This window comes from Nerophis ophidion, linkage group LG19 (assembly GCF_033978795.1).
Source record: "Nerophis ophidion isolate RoL-2023_Sa linkage group LG19, RoL_Noph_v1.0, whole genome shotgun sequence".
NCBI classification, from domain to species: Eukaryota; Metazoa; Chordata; class Actinopteri; order Syngnathiformes; family Syngnathidae; genus Nerophis; species Nerophis ophidion.
In genome coordinates this window covers 13319237-13342636 of record NC_084629.1, presented here as the reverse complement: position 1 = coordinate 13342636, position 23400 = coordinate 13319237, and the positions used below count along the sequence as shown (strand labels likewise).

The window sequence follows — 23400 nt, the reverse complement described above, 5'->3', positions numbered from 1 at the left end:
ACAGCTAGATTTTTTTGTGGACATGTCCCATAAATATTGATGTTAAAGATTAATTTTTTTGTGAAGAAATGTTTAGAATTAAGTTCATGAATCAAGATGGATCTTTATTACAATCCCCAAAGAGGGGATGATTACTTCTATGTGTAGAAATTTGTATTTATAATTGAATCGCTTGTTTATTTTTCAACAAGTTTTTAGTCATTTTTATACCTTTTTTTCCAAATGGTTCACAAAAGACCACTACAAATGAGCAACATTTTACACTGTCATACAATTTAATAGATTAGAAACTGATGACATAGTGCTGTATTTTACTTCTTTATCTCTTTTTTTCAACCAAAAATGCTTTGCTCTGATTAGGGGGTACTTGAACTAAAAACATGTTTACAGGGGGTACATCACTGAAAAAAGGTTGAGAACCACTGCTATACAGTATAAAAGTGGTTCTCAAATGGGGGTACGCGTACCCCTGGGGGTACTTGAAGGTAAGCCAAGGGGTACTTGAGATTTTTTTAAATATTCTAAAAATAGCAAAAATTCAAAAATCCTTTATAAATATATGTATTGAATAATCAACTAAATATGAATGTAAGTTTATAAACTGTGAAAAGAAATGCTACAATTCAATACTCAGTGTTGACATCTAGATTTTTTTGTGGACATGTCCCATAAATATTGATGTTAAAGATTTTTTTTTGTGTGAAGAAATGTTTAGAATTAAGTTCATGAATCCAGATGGATCTCTATTACAATCCCCAAAGAGGGCACTTTAAGTTGATGATTACTTCTATGTGTAGAAATCTTTATTTACAATTGAATCACTTGTTTATTTTTCAACAAGTTTTTAGTCTCTTTTATACCTTTTTTTCCAAATAGTTCACGAAAGACTACTACAAATGAGCAATATTTTGCACTGTTGTACAATTTAATGAATCAGAAACTGATGACATAGTGCTGTATTCTACTTCTTTATCTCCTTTTTTTCCACCAAAAATGCTTTGCTGTGATTGGGGGGTACTTGAAATAAAAAATTTGATTTTTTTTTATTTTTTTTCAGTGTGCAGCCATCAGTGGATAAAGTTTGGACACCCCTGGATTAGGGGGTACTTGAATTAAAAAAGTGTTCACAGGGGGTACATCACTGAAAAAAGGTTGAGAACCACTGCTATACAGTATATAACTTAATGACTGAGACATCCACCCTGACGCTTCTATGTATATTATTTGTTTCGAAAGTGAAAGCCTAGTGTGTGAATGTGAGTTTGAATGTTGTCCGTCTATCTGTGTTGGCCCTGCGATGAGGTGGCGACTTGTCCAGGGTGTACCCCGCCTTCCGCCCGATTGTAGCTGAGATAGGCGCCAGCGCCCCCCGCGACCCCAAAAGGGAATAAGCGGTAGAAAATGGATGGATGGATGGATGGAAAGTGAAAGCTATCAAAATGGCCCCTGCATATGCTTTCCTTTTTCAGTGTGTGGCCCCCCAGTGGGGGAAAAAAGCTCGGGCATCCCTGATTTAAGGGGATCCAAGTGTCCCTAATGACGCAATCGGACATGTTTGCCAGGAACCAAATGTTGCGTGTCCTATAAATAAATGCAGCGCGCCCTGACTACACTCCAACGTGTCGGAAGGTGGCAGAGTGTCAGTAGTAGGAGGCTCGCCTTCTGTGTTGCGTTCACGGCCAATCCACCAATCAGCCCAATGAGCTAAAAGAGCTCCGCCCACTTACTGTTTTTTTCCCCTCTCCTTCTCTTCCCGTACCCTCCTCCCCTCCTCCTCCTCCTCGGAGTGTGTAGATAGTCACATGTTGTTTCCCCTCCCCACTCCGGCGGATACTCACAGCCGCAGCAGACATGTGTTATTTATCTCTCAGATGTGGGAGAAGCAAGTTGAATTTTGAAAATTAACAAAGCGCGTCGTTTTTTTTGTTTTTTATTTTTTTTTACCTCCTTTTTGTTTTACTTCCTAGTAGTATGGCGAGTCCGCCGGGCGACGCCGGACCTCCGCTACTATCTACCGGCGTGAAGAAGTGTGGCTACCTGAAGAAACACAAACATGGACACAAGCGCTTCTTCGTGCTGAGGGAGCCCGGCGACGGCTGCCCTGCCCGGCTGGAGTACTACGAGAGCGAGAAGAAATGGAGGAACAAGTCTGCCGCCAAAAGGGTGATCCCGCTGGACTGCTGTTTGAACGTCAACAAGCGAGCGGACGCCAAACACAAACATCTCATCGCGCTTTACACCAAGGATGAGTACTTCGCGGTGGCGGCGGAGAGCGACGCCGAGCAGGAGGACTGGTACCGGGTGTTGACGGATCTAATATCGGAGGGGAGAGTGTGCGACGGCTCGGCGTGCAGCTCCGCGTCCTCGCTGGTGGGCTTCGACGAAACGAGCTACGGCGTCATCACGCCGGTGAGCGCCGCCTATAAGGAGGTCTGGCAAGTCAACATGAAGTCCAAGGGCTTGGGGCAAAGCAGGAATTTAACCGGCGTGTACAGACTCTGCCTTTCCAGTCGGACTATCAGTTTTGTCAAGATCAACACAGAAGTGGCCTCGGTCGTTTTGCATCTGATGAACATCCGGAGGTGCGGCCATTCGGATAGCTTCTTCTTCATAGAGGTGGGTCGCTCGGCAGCCACTGGACCGGGCGAGCTCTGGATGCAAGCCGACGACTCTGTGGTGGCGCAGAACATCCACGAGACCATCCTTGAAGCCATGAAAGCCATGAAGGAGTTGTCAGAGTTCCGCCCCCGCAGCAAAAGCCAGTCTTCAGGCACCAATCCAATCTCCGTGCCCACCAGGAGGAACTTGCACAACCTCCCACCGAGTCAGACCGGCCTCCTCAGGAGGTCACGCACGGACAGCATGGCTACAACGTCGCCCGTTGGTAAATTCTCCTCCTGTCGAATACGCACGGCCAGCGAGGGCGATGGCACCATGACACGCCCCATGTCGATGATGGGGAGCCCCCTCAGCCCGGGGGTCCACCGCACCCTCCTGAGCAGGTCTCACACCATCACCGCACGCCCTTGTCGGACATTTGAATCCTCCTCCCTCCAGCACAGTAAGTCCATGTCCATGCCTCTGTCTCATTCCCCGCCCACGGCCGCCCCGAGTCTCGTAAGCCTGTCCTCATGTCCAGATAGTTGCGCTCCTCGTCCCTCAAGTTGCAGTGCTTCCTTCTCGGGCTCCCCCAGTGATGCTGGGTTTATATCGTGTGAGGAGTATGGCTCCAGCCCCACTGATGCACGGGACCTTCGGCTGCCTCTCACATTTGGTAGCAACACCCCTGAGTCTCTAAAAGCGGACACTCCTCCTTCGCGGAGCAGCAGTGGGCTTGAAGGATACATGGTAATGGAGCAAAACAGCGGCTATCGGTGGTTACCAGAGCGGGACAAGTCTTACAGAAAACGCACGTACTCCCTTACCACTCCACGCCAGCAAAGGTGTCTCCCCCAAGTGTCTTCAGCCTCCCTTGATGAGTACACACTAATGAGGGCCACGTATACAAGTGGAAGCCAGTGTTCTCGCAGGTGTTCCCCTAAAGGAAGCTTCCCTGACGAGTACAGGGATGTCCAGATGAGTGACAGCAGTGGTTACATGCCTATGATGCCTGGCGGTGCGCCCAAAACGTCAGGAGCTAAGACTGACCCTTACATGCCCATGAGCCCCATGTGTGTGTCTGCTCCTAAACAAATCATCAACCCCCGGACGCACTCTTCCTTGGCAGGGCTGGCCCCAAATGCGATCTCCCCGGGCAGTGTTTCCCTGGAGGATAGCGGCTACATGCGCATGTGGTGTGGCATCAAAATGTCAGTGGAGAGCACTGATGGAAAGCTAGCAAATGGCGAATACCTGAACATGTCTCCTGTGGACCCTTTGTTGTCACTCCCAACCAGAGACAACACCCTCAGTAATTCTGGAGGTGAACCCCACCCCAAGCACCAGCACAGACAGCCTTACACTTACAGCACCCTCCCGCATTCACTTAAAGGCCAATTGCAACGCAACTGTTCCGTTGACACTGACCAGTATGTAGTGATGTGTTTACAGAGACAGAGGATAGAGGAGGAGTCCAGCTACTGTCCTGTCTCTCCAGGAGACTCTGTGGCGTCACCGGGCGGCACCCCTTCATCTGCTCCCCCTCCCCTTAGATTGGCTCGAAGTGACGGAGGCCTGGCGCACAGGGGTAGGGCGTGTCGGCCCACCCGCTTGGCTCTGGATTCCCTCAGAACCTTACCATGTATGAGTGAACACCCGCTCCCCTCTGAGCCACGCAGCCCCGGGGAGTATATCAACATCGACTTCAGCAGTCCTTCCAGTGACGTGGTGGCATCCACTGAGGGCGCCAACAGGGGATCACCATCGCTTTCGGACTATGTTAACGTGGAGCTTGCCTCACCAAAAACTGTGGACTCCCCAGCTGTGCATGACATGCAGGAAGAGGAAGGAAAAAGGGCAGAGGTAAGGGGAGTGGTGGATGAATATCCCCTCCAGCATCACAAGATTCAAGTCAAGGATGACTACACTGAGATGACTTTCGGTCCTCTGTGCGCCACGGATCCCGCCCCCCTCCCTTCCAGCCCCACCGCCTGCGTCCAAAGACTGAGCCTTGACAGCAGCCTTGTGATAGACAGGGTAACACCCGCGCCAGTGGACTCGTTTCTCCTCCCTTCAATGTCTGTCACCCTTGCAGACCCCCACAGGGGTGCAAAAGTAATCCGGGCTGACCCTCAGGGACGCCGGCGACACAGCTCAGAGACCTTTTCCTCCACCACCACTGTCACACCTGTGTGCCCATCCTTTGCCCACGACACCAAGCGCCACAGCTCAGCCTCAGTGGAGAACGTGTCTCGTGGCGTGAGGAGCACCGAGGAACAAGACGAGGAGTACGTGAGCAGCAGCATGTGCAGGGAGACGTCTGCGGGCTATCAGAACGGACTCAACTACATTGCCTTAAACTTGATGGAGGGTACCCTCGGAGGGTGCAGGTTAGGGGGCTGCGACGGACTCCTGAGATTCAAGCCGGCCTGCGGCTGCAAGGGCAGCATGAACGGCTTCAACTCCAGCCCTTATGCCAGCATGGGCTTTAAGGAGACTACTGCCGCCGCCGTGAAAGGTGAGTGCCTCTGCATGTTGTACACACACACTCATTCAAGGAAGCTTTCATTCATGAAGGGAGTGGTATCATCACTGGAGCAGGATCTGTTGTATTGCTACTGTGTACTCTGCAGATTGACTCGTGGTTGCTAAGCAGCGCCCTGCTCATTTTCATTCCCGAGTTGTGAAAAATTGTGAGAGCGTGGTGTGCCAGCTTGCCTGCCTGCAGCGACTGTGTTGACTGTGAACTAGCTCAAAGCTGATCATCCGAATTGATGTAAGCCTAATCAAAAAGAACATCGCATTCTTTTTGGCTTGTTGCTCAACAACATAGCAACCTACATAACTTACTGGAGTTGCGCAGTTTTACGTGTCACGGCGACCGAGGCAAGTTGTTCCTAACAGGGCTGTGAGGTGCAGTCGGCAATGTTTAGTTAGGATTAGTCACCCCTTTGTCACACCCATGACACGTGGAGAAATCCCACAGTGCTGTTTGCACTACTTTTATGTCACAATCTATTTAGAATATTCTCTCGTTTTACTTTATTTCCCTAAAAGACATCGTGTGAGTTCACATAGTTATCAAAACCCAGGAGTGTGCCAAACAAGTGGGCCTGCTTGAGATGTGTGTCGGTCTTCAAGGAAGTACACTTTAGTGCTGGTCAGTTTATTGAGTTAAAAAGTAAACGCTGCCCGGACCAAAGACACGGACAAGTGTTAAAATGGAATTTCAAAGAAGGCAAATATGTAAGATAATGCATTGGATGTGCTTTCCGTCTTCTTTGCAATCTCACTTTCAATATGTGTGTGACAAAGGCGCTTTTTAAAAGTAAATTTTAGAAACGTCTCGTGAAATTTAACCAAAAAATAACCTAAGTATTAAACAGCAGACAGCATTTTGGTGTGGAATATTTGAGTTCTTTCCAAATGCAGCCTTTGATTCTATGAAACTATTATATAGTCTGAATGCTTACAAACCGCATCAAAGTATTTTTGGTTTGGAACTAGCGTGAAGGCAGGAATAGTGTAAGACCTGATCTAGTGACACCTGCAAAGAACCAGCATTTTGCACCTAAGTGTAAAAACAGGTTTATGGCTCCTGTATTGGTTCCTATTGTGTTTATATGGCTGAATACTACACTGTTGACGCATTGTCTTTCCGGGAAAGAACAGTTGCCATCAAAATATCACCTTTCACCTCATTCTCTGTGTTGTTGCATCTCTGGCTTTTCATGCCTCTCTAAAAGGCAGGGATTATTTACATGGATAGGTGACCTAACAGGGGCATGTCAGAAGTCGCTGTTGTACGAAAAAAGACAAATCCAGCAATGGGACTGGTTGTCAAGTATCTACCCCTTGGTTGAGGAAAAACACAAAGAAGTCTTAATTGCTGTTGATAGTCTGTGTGCCGGTCGTGGTGCTTTTTCTTCTTTTTCTAGCGAGAGCGCTCAGTGCAAGTCATCGGGCTCCCCACAAAAACAAGTGAGTCAGTTGTTTATCAGTTGTCAGGTACTGGGTTTCAGGGCTGGAATGCGGGGCAGTGTGCAAAGGTTGCTGGGAGAGGTGAAGGCTCACTTGTTTTTCTAACCTGGCAGCGTGGAAGACTCTGAAAGAGGGTGGGAGTTTTTTGTTGTTGTTTTTTGCTATGAGCGACTTCCTAAACATGGTTATATGAACACATGGATATGTCTTGACCTTTTCATAGTATGCTTTTTATTAGCAAAATGTTGGACTTTCAATTGATTGATCGGCCACACAAGAATAACTTTTTGTAAGACAAAAAAGTACGAACACATTTTAATAAAGTAAATGCTGGCTTTGACATGCTGAAAATCGTAACCGATTGTTTACACCATGGGTGTCCAGAGTGCGACCCACAGCTTGTTTTTTACCGCCCGAGGCACATTCTGAAAACACCATTACTAAAATAGAAGTAAAACCCAGATAAAATGTAAAATTAATGTAAAGTAATCATGTGTAATGTAAAGAGAACAAGTTGAAATGTTGACGCTAATAACACAAAACTGACATGCAGGTAGTTTTTTCTCCTAAAAAAATGTTTTTGGTGTAGAACAGGGTCTCTTAACCTTTTTGACCTCTGAGCCCAGCTTTTCAACTACAAAGGGGCCCGTGGCCCACTCAAATATTAACACTCTTACTCTAACATATTTAAAGTTTAACAGGATAAATCTTGTCAAATAGTATAAAAGCATGTGTTAATCGTTATTCAAGATTATTATCAAGGCTTAGGTCAGGCTATTTACAAAAATTTATACTAATCAAATTTACTGCAAAAGAAGGGACTCATAAACGATGGAAAATAAATGTACATACAATTGCGCAGTGCAAATATGAATAATTTCAAACTAAATAATAAATATTAATAATATATCTGTTTCTTAAATAAAGTGTCAATACAATTAAAGTGCAATTGAAAATACAGCTTCACCACTTTTGTCATAGTTTTTGCATTTAGGAAATGTCTCTGACTTTAGCTCCAGACTTCTTCTGTTTGTTTGAGATTGTCCATACTGCCACAAGTGGCGCAAAAGTGTATTACAACCAAGCGCCGCTGCTGCCCATACGGACCGTAGCTGAGAAACGGTTTTTTTTTGGCCAAACAATGGTTAAGAAACACTGGTTTAGAACATAGCTTTTAACTAAATACGTCACTTCCCTTTTAGCTTCCAGCCTACAACGAGCCTAAGTTAGTCGGGCAAAAGTACCAACATAGTATTCCATTGTTGTAGATGGCACGAAAACGAATACAACAAGAATGCCGGAACATTGCTGAACAGTGTTGCAAAATATGCTGTATTGTTGAGACAAAGAAACAGAGTAATATTTTTGTAGATACGTTTTTTCATATTAAATGTTGTGGAATTATAGCACGTTTCTATGTTTTCCATCAAGTAAACCGCATGAAGATTAATTAAGGAAAAGATCAAGTTTTGATACATTTTCAGTATACAACACATTGTATTGCATTGCTTTAATGGTAAATTGGCCTCAACTAAGATGGCAGCCACGTCACTTCGCTTACATTGACTGCTACCGCGCTCTGACGGATTGACATACAGTATGTCTATGGGTTTTGAAAATGAAAAACATCAAAATGGCCCCCACATCCTTTAATTTTTCAGTGTGCTGCCTTCAGTGGAAACAGCTTGGACCCTCCCGGTTTCTACAACTTGATAACCTATTGGGTCGCTGTTACATAAACACACTTAAGCCTGGTGTATACTCTCGTGTCACGTAACGCCGTCTTGTCCCCTCCTTCTGCCTTCGTGCACCGCCCAAAAATCTTAAATTAGCGTTGCCGGCAAGGAGGGTCACTGAACACAGGCGAATAGACTTTGTGCTTGAAAATGCAAACATTATTGTATGAAATAAAACAGGAGTGATTAGACATTTGCATGAAAACTGATAGTGTGTACTTAATATCTCCGTGCACTCTAAAAATGATGACTGAATGTATAAATTATCATCTTATTGTGTTTTTGTTGCATCCAGAAGAAGTCACAAAGAACAACATTATTTTGAACTTTTATTGCCAATCTTGTGCTAACACAGGTTCAAATCTGACAACCCCTTGTTTTTTCCACCACACACAGCACTTCTCATTCTCCGTCAATAATCTTTCAGGCACTTTATATGTTAACGCTTAACAGGTCAATACAGATAAACACAAGCATGTTCTTGACTTACAATAGTTATTTAACAGTTTTGTTTACATGATAGCTCTCTCTTGTCCCATGTCTCGAACAGCCGAATAGCGTCCTCTGCCACGACTCTTTCAGAAGTTGCACAGCCCATCTTCACGAAGGTGTTTTCCTCTAGATTATAAGTAAAATGCCCATTAAAAGTGAATCAATGATTCTGAATGATTAGTTCCAGTGTAGATGAAGATTTCGATGTTGTGGTTGTCGTCTATCGTCTATTGTCACTCTTCACATGAAGGAAGTACAGTATCTCGTCAAGGAAAGCTGCAGGTGCTCCTTCTGGACACACCGCCCCTTAGTGTTTTGGATGAGAATTACAAAGAAAAACTATAGATAAAAACAGATGCCGTCAGACGGGACGCAAGCTACATGACGCGAGAGTATATTCCAGGCTTTAGAGTAAGGGTTCCCAAAATGAGAACCCAAAGTATGTCTCCGATCTGTTTTTATTAGGTTTCTGACTGTAAGAGTAAATTTGTAAGTGCTTAATGTTTTTACATTTTTATTAATTGATAGTCAATCAGTTTTTGAACAAAGGGGATTTTTATTACACATAATTTGCAAAAAAATCAATCTCTGTTGAATTAATCATTCATTTGTATGGTAAGGGAAGTATTATGGTGATACAAAAATTATTTGGTCAAGGTAAAAAAAAATATATGTATGTATGTGTGTGTGTGTGTGTGTGTTTATGTATGTATGTGTGTATATATATATATATATATATATATATATATATATATATATATATATGTGTATGTGTGTATATATGTATGTATGTGTGTATGTATGTGTATATATGTATATGTAGATATGTTTTTTTTGTAAGTTACGGTTGTTGGAAGCTGTTTACTACTACTACTACTAGTAGTACTAGTACTAATACTGCTGCTTCTACCACTTCTTAGGGAAGAGATTAAGCGTCTTTATTTCTCGCTATCGCCTCCCCCGGTCCAATAGTTTACATTCCCTTCACAGTTTCCCAGTTTGAAACAGTAGGAACTTAAATCCTATGTCCTCATTTGGCATTTGCAGTCACCCCGTGGTGGGGGGCGCGGAGAGGGGTTGGGCTTCGGGGTGAGGAAGGGGAAGGGGGGGCAGTTGCTTCTCTAGAATTCAACATGCGAATAAGTTGGAGTGCAGTCTATATATTGCTTGCTGTAGATGGAGTTTCTTGTTGCGGTGTGTAGTGTAGTAGTGGCTTTATTTAATGGGGGGTGGGGGGTTTTACAAACTCAGGGTCACGGTGGGTTAATTTTTATTGGGTTGTTGATTTCAAATGTTGCAGTATGTTTTATTGATCATCACAGGGATTTATTAGCAAATAAAAAACAGCCTGCCTGTCAGTGTGAGCTATGTGTTATAGCTGGCAAAGAGAAGTACCATTTTTACTTTTTATCATTACATTCAGGGCCAATAAAAAAAAAACTTACATCAATGTTATGGTAATACAAATAAACATATATTTTAGACAGTGAGGTTAATTGGTTGGTTGTTTTGGTGCTTTGACTTGACTGTTCTGCTCTTTAAGGCCCTCTTCCTGGCCTCACCGAGAATGTGAACTTTGAACTGCAGCAGGCGAGGCTTTGAGAAATGAAGCCATTTTTTCACAAAATTATACCCTAAGGAGCGTACAAAATTCTGGTTTCGACCACCTTTTCCTCAACCACCCCCAACCTCTCCGTTGTAACAGTATGCATGGTTGCATTTAGGGGAGAATCTGACTCACTCTCTCCATGCCTTGCCGAATATAGCAACCCAATACACACACACACACACACACCGTTCCACTTTGTCGGTGCGTCTTCCTGTCTGCATATGCGCAGCCGCCAGCAGATGGTCGAGAGCGGGTTGTGTGTGAAGGGGGGTTCAGTCAGGAGTATTTGCACCTGCCCCGCCAAGCAGCACTCACTGGTTATCTGGCTCTTTTAGGAGGAGAGTGACAATACGCTAATGACCGGCCACCATCTGCCACAACAACAGGGAGAAGGTGGTGTGTGTGGTGTGTGTGTGTGTGTGTGTGTGCGTGTGCGTGCGCAGAGGGAGGTGTGTGTTCAAGAAACCCCTCCCCCCCAGTTTTTTTGCATCCTCCCTCCCCCCGATTCCCCGCCTCTTCTCTCTCCAGGCATCGCTTTCTGTTTTGCAGAAATCATGTGATGCAACCAACCCTGCCCCTCCTCCTACTCCTTCTTCATTGACACACACATGCTATATTTGGCATCGCTGCACATTTTCTTGTTGTTGTTGGGCTTTCTGTATGCAGTGATCCACGTAGCAACTTAAGCTAACCACATAGAAGTAGTGTGAGCAATAATATATAGTACGCATAAACATGGCTTCTCCAAACAAGGCCTTAGCATCGCTATTTTAATGTCACACCATAGGCGTGGGAAACACTTTGCTTCTTTTTTTCCCTCCTCACCTGTCCCTCTTCCCCTACAGGCAGCATAATACATAACTCTTAAGAGTACAGTACTCTAGGGCGGGATGTTCTGTTCGCAGATAGGAAACAAAGTCAACCCTCTTCCCAATTTAGCTCGCAGGTAAGAAGGCTTACATTCACTTTGTGGGATTAAACATTGTAGAGCGGCTTGGTTTGTCTAGAGCTGTGCGTGCTGTGGCCTCTTGAGGGTGAACTTTGACCTAAACCTAACCACAAGGTTAAAATTAAATATATATTGTCCTTAATGGACTACAGGTAAAATTATTAATAAATTTGCCGATTTCTTTTCTTCTTCACATTTTAAAAATATTATTTAAATGGTAAAAAAAATACTCTAAAAAATGCCAAAACATATAATAAATATGGATGAATTTTCCCTATTTATGTTAAGGAAGGAAAATGTGTGCTTGTTGCTGGAATGAAACCATTGTACTTCTTGTAGTTAGTCGAGAATCTGTTAGTCAAAGGTATTTTTAAAAATTACGCAATAAAATAACAGAAATGCCAAGCATTCTTAAGATAAAAGCGTGTACTTTGTTTTTGTTGTCGTAGGTGAAAGCACCTTTACTAATTTGTTAATTTAACAGGTATATCCTTACAAAAGAAAGCTCCCCACTCACATTTCTGCAAATATCTTTGAGGGATAGTACTACAGAAAGTAAACTTGGATATACGGACTTAAGAGTAGTCAGTAGGAACGACAAACGGTAATATTGAAATCCGCGGTAAAACTCCCAACGGTTAGTATTATCGTATCAAATCAAAATTATCCTGAAACCGCAATTGATAACCACACTTTAATAAACTTGTGGACCGACTAGCATTGGCTTGCTAGCTAGCTTAAATGCCAACATAAACACAAGCGACATTATTGACCTTCCCCATTAAGAAACGTTATACCCCAATTTGAACCTGTTTGAACACTAAACAACTAGGATATTCACATTCAACATACAAGCTGTGCTGTGTCTTGGCACAGAGTTATCCATCTACACTCGACAGTGTCGAGTTGACACAGACGGAAGTGTCTTAAACAGGAAGTGAACTCTTGTGATAGTCCCCTTATGAAGAAAAGGGGGTTGGAACCAAGCACCTTTTTTTTTTTTTTCGGTCTTGCCATTTCTGGGTCTAAATAGGCTGTCAAAGTATACCAACTTGTTGAAATACGCCTTCATCCTTCTACTATCTACAACCATTATTTATGATCTACAATAAACTTCCACAAGCAAGGAAGCGAGGCAGCAGCTTACCACTCAATATAGGCACACGAGCTAGTGATCACGGCGTTTCTGTTAATAGTTTGTCTCTGTTAGCGCTTATAATAACAATATTACAAATATTTGGCTAGTATTCAAGTCATGAAATACAAATGGAGTATTGTTGCTGCTTTTTGGATGGTTATTGATTGGGTTTTATGGGAGGAATAGAGTACCACCCATTGACTCCGCTGTTAGTGGACTTTTATTTACGTATATTTACAAGTTAGAATGTATTTTTTTTAAATCCATCTGTCGTCGTGTCTCTCATAATGGTTGTGAACGATAGGCAAAATTCTAAAAAAGAGTGCAGTTCCCCTGTAAATATGCAGACGTAGCTTCCACACGCCTGCTGTAATAGAGCGCACATGAGAGCGGTGGTGCCTGTGTGTGAAGCGATGAACAGAGGAGATTCTTTATTTTTAATGCCCACATGTATAATTTTAACATTGTTGATGTGTATTTTATTAAGGAAAGAAAGCAATAAAGGTAATGGCAAGCAGAAAAATCTTTATTTCAGCTATTTTTCCTATAATGAGCATTGAGGCTATGAAGTACGCACAGCTGTTGTCTAAATAGCTGGCAGATAATTCTCTAACATGGTAATGATAGTGTCATGGTTTGGAGCTACATGAGTTTTGCCAGCAATTAAGAGCTCTGCATCAACTGTGACATCGTGAGGCAAAATAATGAAAAGTTACTTTAATCGCCCCTTTAATTTGGTTCCAAGTGCTTTGCTGAGGAAGATGAAAGTATGTCTCCTCCAGACCTATACTACTAAACAAGTTGTACACTGACTACTCTAAAGCATGTCCAAGTGTACTTTCTGTAGTATCACCCTCGAAGATATGCTAAAATGTGGATGTGTACTCACTTTTGGGAGATACTATTTTATTTAGCTAATAGTTGTCTTCAACAACTACAACTATTCAAAACCGATGTTGCCTTCTGTTGTTTAGTCCAAGGTTGAGCACAGCTAGCAGGGCTTTGTTTTTGTTGTGGCAGAGCAAAGATGTGGGAGGTCAGAGGTCACGAGGCAGTCGCCGCTGTTTGTGTAGTGGAGTGCCTCTGCAATAGAGGAGGAGCTATCCAGCCAGCGGGAGGCTGGAATGTAAACACAACATATCCCAGCCTGCTCATCTCTCGGAGAGAAAAACCTTACGTCACTCTTGACATTTTTACCTTTGGAGGTTGTTTGGTTACATGTCAACAGCATTATGGAACCTGAATATACACACTTGAAATTGGAAAACTTCTGTCGGGCTACAAGCACTTGGTTGATTCAGTCTAGTTTGCTGTGGAAAGAAGTACGACTCCGACTGTATATCAATAATTACCATTATTGTCACCATGGAAACACAACATTTGTATATTTCAAGTTTTTGGCACTCCATCCAGCCTGGATCTTGACCAATTATTAGTTCAAAGCAAATTAATTCAAATCAGAGCTTTTTTTGCAGATCAAAATTATCGATTACAACATGGAGATAATCTACAGAAAACTAATACAATAACATTTTACAATTTCTTTATTAATCGCAAATTTAGAAAAGAACAAAAGAAAATGACTCGATTTGAGAGAGTGTTGGTCTATTACCTGTTAGACCTCAAGCAACTGTTATTAGACAACCTTATTTCAAGATGTGTTGAGAAGCCTGTTCAACTTTTACAAACCCATAGCATTGCATCAGAAGTCAACATGCATAATTTAATAATAACCTCAATTAGTACATTTCAGCACAGTTCAGTGATTTAAAACTGTTTTACTGGCAATAACTGTGGTCAGACATTTTAATTTTAAGATGTGTTGAGAAATATGTTCCTTTTTTACTGTAAGTCTACAAATGTATACCAGTAGAAGTCACCATGCTTCCATAACATTGAAAAGTCAAATTTGCATAATAGTCAAAGTCAACCAATAAGAGTACCTGCAAAACCTGTTTTACTGCAAATAACTTATCAGACCATTTTATTTATTTTTTTACAATTGTAGAGCAGAATAATTCAACATGCTTCCATAACATTAAAAAATTAAATGTTGCATTAGTGCACAGGTGTCAAACTCAAGGTCCGGGGGCCAGATGTGGCCCGCCACTTCATTTTCTTCGGCCCTCGAAAGCCTGGAAATAATATGCATCAATAAAGTACTGTAACTTTTCTTACTAAATGTATTCTTTATTTGTTTATTGGGAGGAAAAAAATGTACTCCATGTAATCGCAAATGATTTGAACTCAAATATTGTCTAATTATGCAAAAATATATTATCAAACTTTCAAACCATTTTTTAAAATATAAATGAATACCAATAGTGATTTCACAGCAAGTTATCCATCAAATTGTGCAATGTAAAAGGAGCAATAGATTTCATAGTCAAATTGTGAAATGTACTGATGTTTTAAGAAGTGAAATACAACACTATGTCATCAGTTTCTGATTTATTAAATTGTATAATAGTGCAAAATATTGCTCATTTGTAGTGGTCTTTCTTGAAGTATTTGGAAAAAAAGATATAAAAATAACAAAAACTTGTTGAAAAATAAATAAGTGATTCAATTATAAATAAAGATTTCTACACATAGAAGTAATCATCAACTTAAAGTGCCCTCTTTGGGGATTGTAATAGAGATGCATCTGGATTCATCAACTTAATTCTAAACATTTCTTTAAAAAAAAAAAAATCTTTAACATCAATATTTATGGAACATGTCCACAAAAAATCTAGCTGTCAACACTGAATATTGCATTGTTGCATTTCTTTTCACAGTTTATGAACTTACATTCATATTTTGTTTAAGTATTATTCAATAAATATATTTATAAGGGATTTTTGAATTGTTGCTATTTTTAGAATATTTTTTTTTTAAATCTCACATACCCCTTGGCATACCTTCAAGTACCCCCTGGGGTACGCGTACCCCCATCTGAGAACCACTGCCTTAAAGGACTTAAGCTTCCTCAGTGAAAAAGAGTCTGCTCATGCCCTTCTTGTAAACAGCTTTGCTGTTGTCCTTCCAGTCCAGTCGGTTCAATTTGACTCCAATGTACTTCTACTGGTATTTGTTTACTGCAAATACCTGTTATCAGACAACTTTTATTTTAAGATGTGCAATTATTTTTTACAAAAAGTAAATTTTGCATAACAGACACTTTTTAAGAGTACATGTAGAAGCGTGGTTGTGTTAAAAAGTACAAATCACAGAGGGGGAGATGCAAGGTTTTCATTGGCTGGTAAATGACACAACTCTACAGAATCAATGTTCCAAAAAGGAATTTGAAAACACGTGAAAAATTCAGATAGAAAAAGCTAGAAGAGCAAAGGGTGGGCATGTTTACGTCGGAAGAGACCAGGCTGCTAATAATGCCCCCCTAGCCCCTTTGAATGGAGCCAGGCTAAATTTAGCCTGCTAGAGTTAAATAAATAATGAACCGAGTGACTGAGGGTTAGTGGGAGGAGGATAGGGGGCCTAAGAGGTGTGTTCATGTACCCCCCCGCCCCTCCCAAAAAAGAAAAAGGGAGGAGGGGTGTAGGAGCCATTGGGTTCACGCCTTGATGTACCGCTTTCTTTCACCAACGCCCCTTTGACTCCCATCCCTGCTCTCCGACCACCACGTGTGTGTTTGGAGACATGATGACATTTATTTATCGTCTCCTCACCACACTGCTTTATTAATCTTAAACTGTCAAGTGATTCATTTTCCCGGCAGATCTCAGTCATTCTCACCAGAGTGTTTGCCTCAACAGGCTACTGTCTGGACCAGCCCTGACACACACACACACACACACACACACACACACACACACACACACATGCATACGAACAGATTGTTATGGGCCGTCGGTCCCATGACCTCACTGCATTCCCGCTCCTCTCAGTCAGGTTGATTCTGTTACCGTGGTTTTTCCACCCTTCTCTTTTTTTTTCTTTTTGCCCTGCAGAAGAACCCAAACACTGACTAAGTGTACATTTTCTTCCAAATTCTATTTCATTATGACACGATCCTCTCACTTTTTGCAATTTATGATGCCAACGGCCGAGAACAAAGTGTGTGTGTTTATAGTAGGAGCGTTGTGGGGAGGCGGGGGTCAGCCAGGACTGAATGAAAGGTTTGTTTTAGAGAATGACGATCACATCCAGCTTTGTGAAAACAGCTCTTGTTCGCCTCCGGGGGAAGAAATGTGGCGGGCTGAGCTGCTGTGATTGTGTGTGTTGTCGGCCGGGACTTCCTGTTTGATGGCTGCATGCAAATGAAAGCTCGCAAACAAGTGCACGGGGGCGGGGGCAAAGGTCAGCGCTGTTTTCCACTGGGACAGAAAGCGACACTGTGGCAGAGCTATGAATGAGAATAAATAAGTGTAATCTGCATTTTACACAAAATGAATAACACAGAAACTTAAGAATTTGACATCATTCCCTTGATTACATTAAAGCAACAATTTGTAATAATTTTAGCCTATTTAGCAAAATTGTGTTGATGATATACTTGGGATAATGTGAATAGCATCTTACCCTCAGGTGACCTATTTTATTAGTTTGTATTATAGGTGGACAAGCCAGGACCCAACAAGGGCTGCTCTCTTATTTATATAGTTTATATAGTTTCTTATGTGATTTGCATATTAAAAAAAAGATTTATATTGCTAAATTATAAACAATTTTTTAAACTTTTTTTGTGTAAATTTTTGACAAGATCATGTATTGTTTATGAGTTGGTTCTTTTTATTTTATTTTTATTTTTTTTTAATTTTTTTTTTCATATTAAGCTTTCTGTTAGTATATATTGTTTTATTATATAAACCTCCCGAACAAAATTTCATTTTCCATAATTTATTTCCATACATTATTTCTAGTTGGTTGGTATTTTTCTCAAGTTTTTTGTTATTAGATTGGTATCTAATATTTAATTATTACGGTTAATATATTTCATAGTTGCATGTAGATTTTTTTGTTAATACACTATATTTCCAAAAGTATTTGTCCACCTGCCTTGACTCGCACATGAACTTGAAGTGCCACCCCATTCCTAACCCATAGGGTTAAATATGATATCAGTCCACCTTTTTCAACTCTTCTGGGAAGGCTGTCCACAAGGTTGCGGAGTGTGTTTATAGGAATTTTCGACCATTCTTCCAAAAGCGCATTGGTGAGGTAAAACACTGATGTTGGTCGAGATAGACTGGCTCTCAGTCTCCGTTCTAATTCATCCCAAAGGTGTTCTATCGTGTTCAAGTCAGGACTCTGTGCAGGCCAGTCAAGTTCATCCCCACCAGACTCTGTCATCCATGTCTTTATTGACCTTGTTTTAAGAGTACAACTCAGCACAGTTCAGTGATTTAAAAACAGTTTTACTGCCATTAAATGCTTATAGACATTTTTATTTTAAGATGTGTAGAGAAACATGTTCCTTTTTTCATTATTTAATGTCTACAAATGTATACCAGTAGAAGTCACCATGCTTCTATAACATTTAAAGGCAAATTTGCATAATAGTCATAGGCAACCAGTAAGAGTACCTGCAAAACCTGTTGTACTGCAAATAACTGTTATCAGACAATTTTATTTCAATTTTACAATTCTAAAGCAGAATAATTCAACATGCATCCATATTATTAAAAAAGTAAATGTTGCATTAGAGCACAGTCATGTTGGAAGAGGAAGGGGCCCGCTCCAAACTGTTCCCACAAGGTTGGGAGCACGGAATAGTCCAAAATGTTTTAGTATCCTGGAGCATTCAAAGTCAATCAATCAATCAATGTTTATTTATATAGCCCTAAGTCACAAATGTCTCAAAGGACTGTACAAACCACTATGACTACGACATCCTAGGAAGAACCCACATAAGTAACTTTCACTGGAACTAAGGGGCCAAACCCAACTCCTGAAAAACAACCCCACACCCTAATTCCTCTTCCACCAAATTTCAATGTATTTGTTGCACAGGTGGCATTCTATGACAGTTCCATGCTGGAAGTCACTAAGCTCCTGAGAGCGGCCTATTCTTTCACAAATGTTTTTAGAAACAGTCTCCATGCCGAAGTGCTTGATTTTATACACCTGTGGCCAGGCCGAGTGATTAGGACACCTGATTCTGATCATTTGGATGGGTGGCCAAATACTTTTGGCAATATAGTTGACATGTTTTATCTTTGCATATTTTTGAGAAATAAATTCTACATGTTCTAAACATATTTTAATGTATTATGTATTCTAAATTTAAACCAAAATTATATGTTTTGTATAAGCTAATTAATTAAATTATATATATTTTCCCACCTTATTAGATATTTACATTTGTTGTATATGGCTCAAAAAGGGGAAGTGTAAGTAAGTTGTTGTTGTGTTAGGAAGTTGCCCCAAACGTTGTAATACACATTACTGCCACCTACAGTACTGGAGAGGAATACTATTGCCCGATTATGAATCATCTTTATCAGGTCTGCCATTTATCATCACATTAATACATTTGTTTTCTTTGTCTTTCAGAATGAAGGGCACTGACCCCGCCCCCTTTTCCTCCCTGACTCTCCTCCTGGTCGTCGGGTTGGGCCGCCACAGCCAAGTGACGATGTCGCCTCGGCAACAGCTGGACCGCACACTGCAGCCGATGTCCTCTGACCCCCCCGCCCCCCCCAGCTGTCGTCTCCGAGAGGTCACAGGGACCGCGGTCGTCACCATAGCAACACAGACACTTGACCTTTGCCCCACATGTTCCTTTGCGGAGCCTTTGGGCGCTGCTGCTGATGACCTAAATCGAGACTTGTGGGTAACTCTTGAACTGATGTGTTCATGCGGGACCGCAAATGTTCACCATAGAACCACACCTGGAGAACACATGGCAAAAAAAAAAGAATGCATACAAAAATATTTATTTATTTATCGCGGATGTATGCATTTGGTTTTCCAAATGTGTGAATTTCTATAAATGACAAAAATCAAATTAAAAAAAAACAAAAAACCTACCTCAGCAAAAACAAACAAAAACAGGTTGGTTAAACACCCCCCATCGTTATAAATAGAAATATATATGAAATATTTATTTTGTCTTTTTGATTTTGAAATTATTTTTTTTTTAAGAACATGATCACCAATCCAAAGCCTTACTCTGGCCCAGGGGCTGTTAAGTTTGGACCTACACAACCGCAAAGAATGAGCCACTCTGAGATTTCCAAGCGACATTTATGACAATGTGTGCAAAGATGATTTATTGACTCCCCAAACACTGCAGCGCACCTGTGGCCTGTCGTCTGAGCCCTAGTCTCAGCACCTTCCAAACACTTTGGACCTGTTCACCTGTAAGCCCCCGCGCACCTGACAGGAAGTTATGACCTGTTTGTGGGGCGGGGGGAGCGAATGTTCTCTGAAGTTCTTGCTATGTCGAAAACTAGGGATGGGCATTGTAAAGAAATAATTAGTGGGTTTATTATTTTTTCCAGCCGGAGGAAAGGGCATGAAAATGACAATACAATGTGCTAAATTCACTTGATTTTTACAAAATTTTTCTTTTTTTTTGATAATTTTTTTTAGCATTTTTTATTTTTTTTATTTTTTTTATTAATATGGACTTTACTTTTCAAAGATGTCATCGTTTTTGTCATGACATTATTTTTTTTTATGTGGAATTTTATTCTTTTTATAAATTCAAACTTCTTAAAATTTGGAACTTTTTTTCTGACTGATTATACTTTTTTTTTTTTTTACATAATTATGCTTTTTTTTTTTTTACATAAAATTCCTGGTTTAATAAAAAAAAAAAGAAGTGAATATGACTTTTTCATTTCAAAGATTCAACTTTTTCCTGACTGTTTAGAGGGGTGTCAAACTCATTTTGATTGAGGGCCACGCCACAGTAAGTCTGCTTTCAGAAGGCCACTTAAAAAAAAAAAAAAAAAAAAAAAATAATAACCTGTTATTAATCATGATTAATTGAAATGCAAATGCATTTGATTATAAACATTTTTTTATATTTAACTTGCTTTAAAATTATAAATAAATGGGACAAGCAGATATGTTTTTTTTAATTTTACAAAAATAGTTTTGCAATACAGTATAATAGTAATATTAAAGTTTAAAATATGCATTATATGATTTTGTACTCTGAAAATTGAAAGAAGGACCGCATATAGTAAAAAATAAAAAACATTTAAATAAGTGTGTTTTTGAAACCCATTTTTTCCAGGCTTTTGTGGGACACATAAAATGACGTGGCGGGCCAGAACTGGCCCCACGGGCCTTGAGTTTGACGGCCCTGGTTTAGACTTTAATTTATGAAAATTGTAGCATTTTTGCTGTAAAATCACAACTTATCTCATACATAACGTGTTTTTGTGCCCCCTAGAAGTTGACTTTTTTCAAATAAAAATCATGTTTTTTTTTCTATTAATTATCTAGACTTTTTTTTATCACTTTTTTCTCGTAAACGTTTGACTTTTTTTCTCTTCTTATGTTACACTTTTATTTCAAAAAAAAAAAAAATTTTACCAAGACATTTTTTCATATTTGGCTTTATTCTTAATATTTTTCCATCTTTTTCCAGGGATTATTACTTGATTCTGTCTAGAGCAGGAGTGAAAAACGTACGGCCCGAGGGCCTGATCGAGGTTTTATCCGGTCCGCGGGATGAGTTTGCTAAGTATAAAACTTTACCTGAAATTTTGACTTAAAGAAACCGCTGTTCTTAATGTGTCCACTGGATGTCGCAATAGCAATTATTTGTATCTTTGTAGATGATGCTACATATGTACAAAATAAACCACATGAAAATTATCAAACTACATAATTTGATTTTGATATACTTTTTTTTATCTTGATGGATTGAAAATTAACAACAATGAGTTGACTGATGAACATTATCCCATAATGTATTCAGAGTACTATTAACCGCAATAGTTACTTGTAAAAATGAACCCAACAACATTATGATTGGTACATTTTCAGAATGTGCTCGTTTTATGTTATAAAAAAAAAAAGAAAACGATCTGAAGTTGTCTTTATTTTTAAGTTATCGTGCCGTGATTTTACCAGTCTGGCCCACTTGGGAATAGATTTTTCTCCATGTGGCCCCCGATCTAAAATGAGTTTGACACCTCTGCTGTAGACTTTATTCTTTGAAAATTGTAGCATTTTTTACTGCAAAATCACGACTTATCTCATACATAAAATGTTTTGTGCCCCCAAAATTTACTTTTTTCTAACAAAATCAAGTTTTATTTTCTACTAATCATTTTGACTTTTTTTTTTCGAGTAAATGTTTTTTTCTTTTTTTCTCTTCTGATATTACATTTTTATTTTTAAATAACTTTTTTTTTTTTTTACCAAAAATGTTTTTTCATATTTGGCTTTATTCCTGTTATATTATTCCTGTGCATACTATTTGATTGTGTCTAGCGGATGAATGAAATGTTGTCAAATGCCCATCCCTAGTTGTAACTGGACAACACACACGCACACACACACATAGTCACCTGTTGCCTCATTGCGGTACCGAGCCATGTGGTCAACTTGAGTCCAACTCACACCAGAGCCTCGCGCCGCCATTTTTGGAAGCCTTGGTAGAATCCGGCTGGCGGGGCGAATGCATAGTCTTGCACTTACAAACTTTTAGTGGATTGTAAACACAAGACGTTTTGAATGTAGTACATGCTGCGTTCCGAGCTTGGGAACGCACAAACCCCTGAACGAACACCACAAAGTGCGGCGAAACAAACACACACACACACACACACAAAAAAAGGATCCAAACCTGTAAGCTGTTGATCTGAATTCACTGGTACTTGGAGAGTGTAAATAGTGTGAGGTTAGAAATACGCCAAGTGAAATAAGTTCTGCTGTTTTGAAGTGTACATAGTTTGTGTTGGAGTGATACAACAAAAGCACTAATTAAGTTATACGCGAACCACTTGTGGTCCGGCTCTGATTTCTTCTTTTCTTCTGTAACACACAAGGATAGTATTGTCAAACACCATTTTCTATTTTTTTTTTTTTTTTTATAATGCTGGAACTCCACTGCAAATTTGAAGAGAAACAAAGGAGTACTGAGGTACAAAAGGCATATATGCAATATTTACATTGAGTTTACTTACCAAGACGTACCAAATGTACAAATATTGTCGATACTGATTTTGACTGTTTTTATCGAAACCTTTTTTCAGTTTTTGTTTTTGCTAATGGAGCCCATCTGTGTTTTTTTGAGCAGTGTTGATTGTTTTTTTTGCATTCGGGTGGTGTATCTTTCTAAAAGCATCTAAAAGTTACTGTTGCTCACTTTTTTGCTGTGTTTTTTTCCCACTGTAAATATTTCACATCTTGCATATTATTATTGTGACTAAGAGATGATAATTTAAACTTACGTCTTTGCTTTAGATTGTATTGATTCTTTGTAGACACATGGAATAAATATTATTTAGGAAAACACGCCTGCTGCCTTTTTCTTTAAACTCTTTAAACATCATTCCCAGAAGCATACAAGCTGGAACAAATCAACATTTTCTTCACACTATTAATATAACTTTTTAACAACTCAATGTTAAAAATCCCAAAGCCAACACATGTAATTATGGTGTTTTTATTTTTCAAAAAAATATTACAACTTTATTATCATTAAATTACATTTTAAATCATTATTATGACTTCATTGACATGAAACTTATTCATAGCAGAATTCATATTAGAACTTTCTTCTTGCAATTTCTCATAACCCTGTGACTTTATTCTTTAAAATCACAAATTTATTCTTAGAAAACTACAACTGTATTACTGTAATATTTAAAACATCCATCCATTTAAAACATCTTATATATAATTACAAAATAATGTTAAAATTTCATAAGAATATACACGTGTGTGTATATATGTTTTGAAATGTGTGCGTGTGTGTATATATATA

The 23400-nt window shown here is 40.0% G+C and overlaps 1 protein-coding gene across 1 annotated transcript; it reads left to right on the top strand.

The window, feature by feature from the left end:
• The first annotated feature begins 1807 nt into the window (after positions 1-1807).
• irs2b (insulin receptor substrate 2b) lies at positions 1808-22926 on the top strand. Its single transcript, XM_061879184.1, has 2 exons — positions 1808-5116; positions 19002-22926. The coding sequence occupies exons 1-2, from the start codon at positions 1972-1974 to the stop codon at positions 19004-19006; spliced, it is 3150 nt and encodes a 1049-aa protein (XP_061735168.1). The 5' UTR covers positions 1808-1971; the 3' UTR covers positions 19007-22926.
• Positions 22927-23400: the final 474 nt, after the last annotated feature.

Excerpts from the sequence above, each read along its gene's own strand:
- irs2b (XM_061879184.1), top strand. The coding sequence starts at position 1,972 with ATGGCGAGTCCGCCGGGCGACGCCGGACCTCCGCTACTATCTACCGGC.